General features: G+C 40.2%; 1 protein-coding gene across 1 annotated transcript; it reads right to left on the bottom strand.

Moving 5' to 3' along the window:
• Positions 1-2,262: 2,262 nt before the first annotated feature.
• LOC138901500 (uncharacterized) lies at positions 2,263-2,625 on the bottom strand. The gene has a single exon (XM_070189272.1). The coding sequence runs from the start codon at positions 2,623-2,625 to the stop codon at positions 2,263-2,265; it is 363 nt and encodes a 120-aa protein (XP_070045373.1).
• Between the last annotated feature and the right edge of the window lie 7,589 nt (positions 2,626-10,214).

Raw genomic sequence — 10,214 nt, 5'->3', positions numbered from 1 at the left:
AAACTCAAGTCAAGATTGAACTTTTTGGATTTTTGTTTAACAGGTGGTTTAGCAGGATAGGTAGGCAATCGATGCAAACCGATATCAGTGCTTAACCCAGGCATGTCATCATATGACCATGCGAACACATCAATGTATTGTCGTAGGAGCTCGACCAATTCTTCCTTCTACTCTACTTCTAGATGGATGCTGATTCGGGTTTCTTTTACATCTTCTTCGCTTCCCAGGTTGACCGATTATGTCTCTTCAAGGATAGGATTTTTCTAGCTTTCCAGTTATTTGATTTATTATGGGAGATTATCTGGCATCATTATTTCATTGTATTCCTCATAATCTGGACTTCTTTGCTCGAGGGTTTCGTTACATTTCATAATCGCGAAAAGAAGGTTCTTACCGAAGCTACCGGTACAAGTCCTCCCAGTCAGAGGTTGATACGCTATGCCGGCTCTACCTTTCTGCCTATTTTGTTCGATCAGCTTTGTTATCCCATTTGATCGGGCTCCCAGTGCGGTTCCTGGTCTGTATTCGTACTTTTTCATTTCCCTCATGGCCATCTTTGATCTATACGGCGACTGCATTCCTAGGTTTTTCTTGGCCTCTTCTATTTCTGTGGTATGCATGATCTCAACTGCATGGAAGGCGACTCTGCCTAATCCTTCTATGAATTGGACTGCATGTTCCAAATAAGTTGATTGGCTCCATTCGTCGTGGATTACAATCTTTTGACAACCCTATTCGAACTTCATGCATTGGTGTAGGGTAGATGGGACTGCCCCTGCCATGTGTATCCAAGGTATTCCTAGCAGTATGTTTTATGAAGATGACATATCCATCACTTGGAATAGTATGGGAAACTCAACCGGTCCAATTTGCAGTGCCAAATAAATTTCTCCGATGGCGTCGTTCTGTGACCCATCAAATGCTCTTACCCTCACATAACTTTTCTTGACTTCTCTTATATGGATACCCAACTCTCGTAAAGTAGAGAGCAAGTAGATATTGACTCCTGCTCCTTCATAAACCAGTACTCGGGACACCACCTTATCTCCACATTTGACAGTGATGTGTAAAGCTTTGTTGTGACCCACGCCTTCAATAGGAAGTTCATCTCTTCAGAAAGTGATCATATTTGCTCACCCGTTTTACCAATGGTTACTGTCAATGCCTCACTGTTTGTGTTTCTCGTCATGCTCACCCCACTTAACACATTCATTAGGGCGTCTTTATGACTGTCAGAACTCATCCGTAAATCCATGATAGATATTTACATCGGGATTTTCTTCATTTGTTCCTCCACAGAGTATTCTTTGGTTGACGTCTTCTTCCTAAATTTTGAGGCCTCTGGATCTGTTATATTTATTCTTTGAATTTGCTCCCTTCATAGACTCCCCCTATTTACATCATCAGGAGCATAACACCTCCCTAGCCTGTTCATACCATGAGCTTCTGCGGAATCCGTCATCTTGGTTTTCCCTTTAAGTTGATATGTCCATGGGACTGTCTTGTATTCTCAATCCTCTTCATCCCTGGTAGTAGCTGTGGCTGTTACTGGTAAGTCTGGACCATCACCATAGGTTTCAACTGTACTGTGATTATCGGAGTCCTTTGAGGTGGCACCCTTGCAGCTCCAGTGTTCCATATTGGGACAATGGTTCCTTTCAAGTCATACTCTTCATCCAGGGTGATCAAATTAGCTCCTTTATTCTGGTGATTTGGCAGTGGGTTGCGATTCACATTAGGTAGAGCTGAGTTACACTGAATGGATCCACTTTTAATTAATGACTTAATTTTATTTTTCAGTCTTAAACAATCCTCAGTATCATGCTCAGGTACGTTTGAGTGGTACAAGCACCGTTTGGTTGCATCAAAGTATTTTTAGGGATACTCAGGAACCCTTCCTTCTATCGGATGTATCAAACATGCTCTCCTCAATCCTTCAAACAGTTGGGCCAGAGGTTCAGCAATCGGGGTGTAGTTTCTAGGACTTCTCTATTCAAAATTTGTGCGAGGTCAGGGTGCATATATGGGTCAGTTTTGATGAGTGGTAGTTTGAACTGGAGCGTATGGTCGTGGTGGGTTTGGATTTGTATGGGATCGAGGCCAGTTATATTGAGGTTGAGGGTTGTAATATGGTTGTGTGTTGTAGACTGGAGCATAAGCAGGTGGGTGTTGGGAATGGCTGTTTGGAGAATAAGAGGTGTTTTCATGATGTGGATTGGACCAGTAATAGGGAATGATTGCTAATACCTCTTCCTTTTTCTTCTATCCGCTGCCTATTGATCCTGATTGGATTGCTTTGCTAGCTTCTTGCAATGCGTCCATGGATTGTACTTTATCGAACTTTATACTTTCTTTTAAGAAATATCCTATTTTGACCAGTTCGGGGAATTTCCACCCCATCATGACCATCTTTTTCTCAAAGTAAATCCCTTCTTGAGCCCTGATGATATACATAGTCAGCTCACTATCGTCCAACAGAGGTCGTGCCTTGGCATCCTCTAATTTCCATCGACGTGCATATTCTTGGAATGATTCGGACGGCTTCTTCTGCAAGTTTACTAGTGCGAACCTATCGGAAGTAATTTCTGTGTTGAATTGGAAGTGATTCATGAAATCTTCCGCCATGTCTTGCCATTCCCTCCAGTTTCGCGAATCTTGTCGACTATACTAAGTAAGTTCTTCCCCTGTGAAGCTCCTTATGAACATCTTCATTCTCATCTTCTCATTTCTTCCTACTCCAACTAGCTTATCATAGTAGGCTCTCAAGTGTGCATGGGGATCACCTGTCCCCACCAAAGATATCAAACTTTGGAGGCTTGTATCCTGCTGGCATATCCACATCAGGATGGATACACAGATCCTCATAGTCTAGACTTTAGCTTCCTCGAGTGACCCGAAGGTTCTTCATTTGTTTTCTAAATGCTCATAATTTCTCAAACACTGATTCCTCTTCCTTATACCTAGCTTCCCTCTCCATTTTGGCATATTGGTCAATTCCATAAGGCATCCTGACTGTGACAGGTGTTGTGAAGGTGGGTTCTGAAACGGCATATACGGGAGGAACATAACACTCAGGTGCAGCGATATATGCCGCGGGTATGTGCTGGATTTAGTTAGTGGCAAAGGTGACTCCATCACGAGGAGGGGTGTGAACTATGTTGGTGGTAACTGGTGGGTTTTGTGGTGTTTGGACGCAATTTGGTACGTAATGAGTATGTATGGGAGGATTTGGTGGGTTTGCAGGTTTATTGGAGGTATGATCTGAGTGGTAGGGACTGCATTCGGGGTATTGTTGGCTTGGCGAGTAGTAGAAGTAAAGTGGACGGGGATTGAATCTAGAGAAGGAAATAGAGTGGTTGTGGGAGCGTCACGGCCAGATGTGCCAATTTTTGGATATGTTGCACTTCCTCCCTCAAAGATTATATCTCCTGGGCCATCCTAGCCACATGTTCGTCATTCCTCATATTGTCCTTCTCTCTTGATCGCCCTGGGCTATCGACTATTACCAAAGTGTGTTCGGTCGAGTTATCTATCGCATACATCTTGCCTTTCGATCTTAGGTTGTATGGTGGTTCAGCCAGTTTTGGGTCAACACAAACCAACCTTTCTTTGGGGAATAATAATAAAGTAAGAAAAAATAAGAAAGAAAAATGAAAAAGAAAAGAAGTCAGTTTTAGCATTTGCACTAGTAATAGGCACACAGAGCAATTAGTTCATGTATTCAGGCAAGCGCATTCTCCTAAAATTCTTGGGACCTTTCTTTGCCGGAGGTAGGCCTAAGTCACGAATATTTGACAAACAATTAGATTTGACATATTCAGATCCGAAGCAAATTTTTTTTTCATTGATTGTGTTTGGATTGTAATAAGCGGGAGCAGAGGTTACATCATTGTTTCCAACGTTCACAGAATTACATGGGCTAAAGAAAACTTTCCCTTAGGGAAATGAGAAATTTTGGGATAAAGATACAAAATGGGAAGAATGTGGGGAAATCCACCAACTCCTAGTAACCATCCTCGAAATTATTCCCCATCTCCTTTTCTTCTGGTTCTTCGTCCGGATCTTCTTCCAATTCCTCTCCATCATCATTAAACTCAGATTTTTCCTCTGGTTCTTCCTCTGGTTTTGTCTCGGGCTCTATCTGGATACACTCCTCTACTCGATCATCATCCTCAGTGGGTGGAAGCAAGTGATCAATTGATCTCGGGACCAATTGGCGATGCATGAAGGTTGTCACAAGGTAGTGTGGCAACATCTCATGATAGATTTGCAAAGCCGCCACTGCGTCCTCCAGCCAGGCTATTCCTTCCCTACTTGGTCGGGCTAGCTCATCTTCTTCGTTGATCCAGACTTAATATTCCGGAGTACACCACGAGTTTTGACCCATTGGCATTGTGACCAGATCATTCCACTATTCCTGAAGCCTAATTTTCCTTGGTATTGGGATCTGCTCATTGTACTCGTCCTCATATAGTGTTGTCCTCGTCCCGAGAGGTATATCCTTAATCAATCCAAACTGTATGAGAACTTGCAGGGGTGAGTATGGCTGGATGCCCTCAAGTCTTATCAGCTCGATGAAATATTTCTGAGGAGTCCTTAGGATTGCTCTTTCGCCTAGCCATGACAGCTTCCAATTTACCCATTCTCCGCTTAAGTTAGTCAGTATCTCTCTCCACTCTTCCTGTTGCTGACGCCCACAATATAGACAACGGTGGCGTCTCTCTGAAAGAAATGCTCTGTGGCCTAGATTTGAAGAAGCATGTTACAACTCTTGAAGAAATCATATCCCCAGGAACATACGGATAAAGCTCTGCGAATCTCTGCTAACACCATAGGTACCAGAGTAGCTTGGTGTAACACCCCAGAAAATTTTCAAGTACTTAAGTGCAAAGCCCGGTAAAATTTGCAAAGAAAATAATATTTCATGGTGCCAGACTAGGCTTACATGTTTGAGTATTGTAGGCTCGGACTTTTTGGGTTGAACAATGCACCGGAAAGTAAACGAAAATATTTGGTAGAAAAGTGCATTTCTGAGGTCCATTATGCAACCGCAAAACCACTCTGCGGACCACATAATGGCCGTAGAGTGAGGCAGTCAATTGGGTCAGTTGGAAGCAACTATGTGGTCGACTATGCGACCACATAACTATTATGTGGTGCATTATGCGACCGCATAACAGTTATGCAGACCGCATAGTGACCGCATACACAGATAGTTCTTTTGGCTATTTTGTAACCAATTATGCGACCGATATGCGGTCCGCATATCGGTTATGCGATCGCATAACTTGTCCGGAGCTCCATTTTTGGGTTTTTAAAACCCGACCCTATTTCATTAAATACACGTTTTGGGCCATTTTTGAGATATAATGTGACATTTTAGAGTGAGAGAGAGTGCCCTAGAGTGACAAGGTGTTCTTCAATAATTGTTCTTCAATTCTTGCTCAAGTTTTGGAAGATTAAGAAGGCAAGCTCACTAGGTCTTCATCCTAGAGGTAAAATTCTACACCCTAAACCCTAATTTTGAAATCATCTAAAAATGGGTAATTAGTAAGATAATATTTGGGCGTGAGAGTTGATTATTTTACATGCATGTGATATCAAGGGGTGTAGGAATATTGTTGAACTAAGCATGGTAAAGATTGGGTTGTGGGATGATGGAATCCTCCATAAAAGGACCTTGAAACCTTGTGCACACCTAGTGTTTGATAAAATGCTCAAATGAGCTCGAACCATGATCATCTTCCTAATTTTGATTCAATTTGTTATATTTCTACAATAGATTGAAGTTGCTAAGAATTCCGGAACATTTAGAGTGTAAGGAAGTTCAAGTGAGGTATGTTGGCTAAACTCTTCTCTTAGAATTGAATCCCACGATATTCATGTAAATTATGTAAGTCCCGAGTGATTCATTATGAGACTGGCCATTCCGAATAAGATTGGGTTGAAAGATATATATTCAACAAGAATCCTAAATGCTTTATTCATGTTATGTTACCAATTGAGGATGTGTTAAAATACGGGTTGTGCATTAATAATGTTTCGATATTAAGTCAAGTTCAAATAAAGGCTATTATGCCAAATTTTGTGAAATATCTCTAGGTGCCTTAGACTCTAAATTGCTCACATGTCTACTACACACCTTGATTTGAGTTGTATTTGTTGTTGATGATGATAATGATATTTAAAATTGATAAGGTGAGCATGAAATACTGAATATGGCCAACGTGCCAAGAATGATCTTATAATTATGGCCATTAGTGCCAATGAAATGAAAAGATGTGAAAGTAATATGAAATGTGATGATTGATATAAAAAGGTTGATGTCTCAAATAAGACAGCCTAGCCGGTCGGGTCGTGATCGGACACCATGCCGCACACATGGTGGTGATTGTGCTGGAAATTGCAATTGAAATTATGATTGTGGTCGAGGTCCCTAATGGATAGACTAGCCGATCGGGTCGTGATCGGACTCCGTGTTAAAGACGGTGGTATTGATATTGAGAGAAATTATGGTTGATATATCTACTGAGATAGCCTAGCTGATCGGGTCGTGATCGAACTCCGTGCTAAGAGTACGGTAGTACTGGTTTTGTGAATAATGGTATTATGAATAGTGGTATTGGTATGTTGAATAATGGTACTGGTTTTGTGAATAATGGTATTTGTGAATAGTGGTATTGGTATGGTGAATAATGGTACTGGTATTGTGGACAATGGTATATCGATATTAAAAATCTCCCAATGTGAGATATGGAAATTAATTTGAACAATGTCTTGATCCTAAATTGAGGTTTGATGTTGATTAAGGCTTTCATTGATATTATGATAATCTTGTTTGTATTATTTGTCATTCTATTGAGAGGATGTTTAGTTATACATACTAGTGCTATTCGACGGTACTAACATCCCTTTTTTCGGGGGCGCTGCATCTTTCAATAGATGCAGGTTGTTCCACAGCAGGAGATATTGATGGGTGATAGCAGTGCACTTCCTTCCCAGCTGACTTGGTGAGCCCCACTTCATCCCGGGGTCATGTATTTTTTATACTTTGTGTATTCGGTTTGAGGCATAGTCGGGGCCTTATTGCTGGCATTATCATTGTACTCTTCTTTATCTATAGAGGCTCTGTAGACATAGTGTGGGTTGTGTATTGGTGCTGGGGAAAGATAAACTATGTTATGTTGTGGATGTATTACTTGTCCATTTGAGACTTTAAAAATGATGAAACTATTGGAGATGAATTGGTATTGTAGACATGAACACATTTTCGTCTAATTAATAATAATATATATTATCTCTATTCATGGATGAGTTTAGGTAGAATGAAATTTAACAGGCTTGCTCGGTCGGGTTCACTCGGTTGAGCGCCGGTCAAGCCCCTTGGTTTTGGGGTGTGACACTTGGAGGGTGCCTCGGAATGTCGCTAGAACCACGAGTAGAAAGTTGATATTGACCCGTCCTCTTCTTTTCGGGAAAACCAGCAGTCCCAATAGTGCCAAGGAGACGGTTATGGGTTGGAGACTCTCCCATGTTGCCTACTCACACTGAAATTCTCCCAGATACCATTCATAGCTTTCACAATATTTGAAGATGTCGAACAATTAGTCTAGGCTTACCCATCCATCCTCGATGTTTCTCAAACCCCGATTGTTTTCCAAACCCAAAGCATCAAGAAACCTGTAGCCGAGCATGGTTACTGGTAGTATCGGTTTCCTCCCTATAAATGGCAGTTTCGTGAAACGGGTAACTTCTTCCAACGTTGGTACTAACTCACAATCAGCAAACTTGAACACCACCTTGGTCGGGTCCCAAAACTCTATCAGCAGGCGAGTAAGCACCTTGTCAGCTCAGATGTTTAGCAAGGCAGTCAATACTCCTAGATGTGTCCTGATTTTGTCTCCATGTTCTCGACGGATATTCTTCACCATTGCTTTAGCTTGTATGGTGCTCCCATCACCATATTGATCTCGGGGATGTTTTGGTTGATTTCCATTTATGAAGTTGGTAAAGAAAAGGGTTTGATAAGTGTTTGCTTTGGATCTTATGTGTCTCGTTATGGTTGGTTCGTCTTTCCACAGAAGTTATGTCGTTGGGTACATGACCCGTTGACATTAGGATGGCTTTCCTAATCATGTGTCGATGCCAAGGACCGACTCACCTAAGGTTCATGCAATATGACCTATGTTTGCTAGAGTAGAGTGTTTCCTACTTTTGAATTGGACTGAAGACTACGAGAAGTTATGCAGTTGACCTGACAAAGCCATTCTCTGAAACTAAACAATTTTGAAAGAAGGTTTGGAGGGATATAAAAAACAACCCTCGCGTGCCATTGTGTATGATAGTGTACGGCCAAGACTCGATAGGAAGAAGTGTGATGACAATATATAGAAAGCGGTAACAGATAGTGATGTAGCAATAACAGGTTAAGATAAGCATACATACATAATAATGAGCAAGTAAGGCAGGTAAGCATATAATTACAAATTAAACACAGTTAAAGCAGTGTACAAACAATCGTAAGTTCTAGGTCTAGTCTAAGTCTGCTAAGGTCAGAACCTAAGTGTGAAATCCCCAGCAGAGTTGCCATATTGTTGCACCCTATTTTGCACGAGTCAAAACAAGATTCAACTTGTGGTTTCCCTGTTGATGATAAAAGAGAGTCGCCACCTAATATTTTAAGGTATACTAGGGTACCTATTTAATTACTAAAGGTCATTTCTTTATTAGTCTGCTAACCGGTGAGATTGTCGGTAAGGGTTCTTGTTCTTTTAAGGGTAGGGTGTTAGACACTCCTTAAAATCTACTTGAAATAGATCCATAGGACTTAGATTAGATTTATAGGATTAGTTGTTTATATTCTGCTTAACTAGTGTCAAAGAGGTATGATATACTATATTAATTTAAAACACGATATTTACAAAGAGGATGTGTAGCTTTCAAAGGATAGAAGTTTATAAAATAATCTATATAATTGAAAGAGTTTAAAATATGTGCATGGTATTTGTATTTATGAAACATGTGAGAAAGGGCTAAGTTATAAAACGCTTTGTATTTAAAGAATGTGTCTATTCATGTAACTCTTATAAAATAAAGATGTTGTAAGAAAATGAGCATAAGATGTACCTTTGTATTTCAAAATCTCAATTCTTACACTTGTTAAAAATCCTTTGATGGGCGGCAACACTTTGTTTAGAAAGACTCGATTTCTTTTATAAGGCCGGTTTTGGATTTCATTTTTGATTTTTGAAAAGAGAGATTGTCGTCCATTGCTAAGCTATTTTGGCTTCAAAGCCTTCATGAAATGTTAGTGAGAAGCATAAGAGATTAGCAGCATATGATTAACAGATTAAAATTAATTACTATTGAGCCTAATGCTTGTTTTAATCATATGTCTTTTAGGGCTTGCCTAAGTTGCTTACATGATTCAAGAGGTAAAGTAAAGTATTTAATCAGATATGATTAGTCTAGTGTCATATACATGTGAGAAACATGAATAACAAAACATAATAAAGTAGTAAGGAGAAAGGAAGGACTCTGGTTTGGGCCAAAAAAAGGTAGGCCCAGCAAATAGCAGGAATGGACAGCTGTGGGCTTCAGACTCCCAAGTGCACATGTACAAGATTTGGGCCAGGCAGGCCCAATGGTTATACATGTTCAGAAAGAGAAAGAAGGTCATTAGATATAATACTCTATACATACATGAAATATATAGGTAAATGACTTTAACAAATTATAACAACCAATAGTAATTTGAATTATGAAAGTTATACTAATGTGGGGTCACATATGGTAAAGTAATTTATATTAAAAAAATTTAGTTTGCGTAAACCCTAAACCTAAAAGGAGTAATGAATGTCAATAGATTAGGGGCTAAGGGTAGAGTTCCATTCAAGGCCAAGGATCTCTTTGGATCCCTGACACTTCAAAGTTCTCAAGGGTCTCAAGGCCTAGGGCAGTTCTTGTGTCAGGGAGAATAGCCCAACCAAGAGCTAAACTCTACTCCCAAATACCCCTAACCACTCACACTCATTCTTCCCTACAGATTTAAGTGCCAATGAGGTACTTTCAATGTAAATCCCAACATCACAGTGATACCATACCACAGAAGTATATATACCATTCCCATGATAGCTAAAGCAGAACATTATAGGACTACAAGACAACCTATTGACATTGTTATAACCATATTTTAAAGCTAAAAGAATGATTCA

This window comes from Nicotiana tomentosiformis, chromosome 11 (genome assembly GCF_000390325.3).
Source record: "Nicotiana tomentosiformis chromosome 11, ASM39032v3, whole genome shotgun sequence".
NCBI lineage: Eukaryota > Viridiplantae > Streptophyta > Magnoliopsida > Solanales > Solanaceae > Nicotiana > Nicotiana tomentosiformis.
Note: the sequence above shows the minus strand (reverse complement) of the source record. Positions and strands in the feature narration are given on the sequence as shown.

Excerpts from the sequence above, each read along its gene's own strand:
- LOC138901500 (XM_070189272.1), bottom strand. The coding sequence starts at position 2,625 with ATGGCGGAAGATTTCATGAATCACTTCCAATTCAACACAGAAATTACT.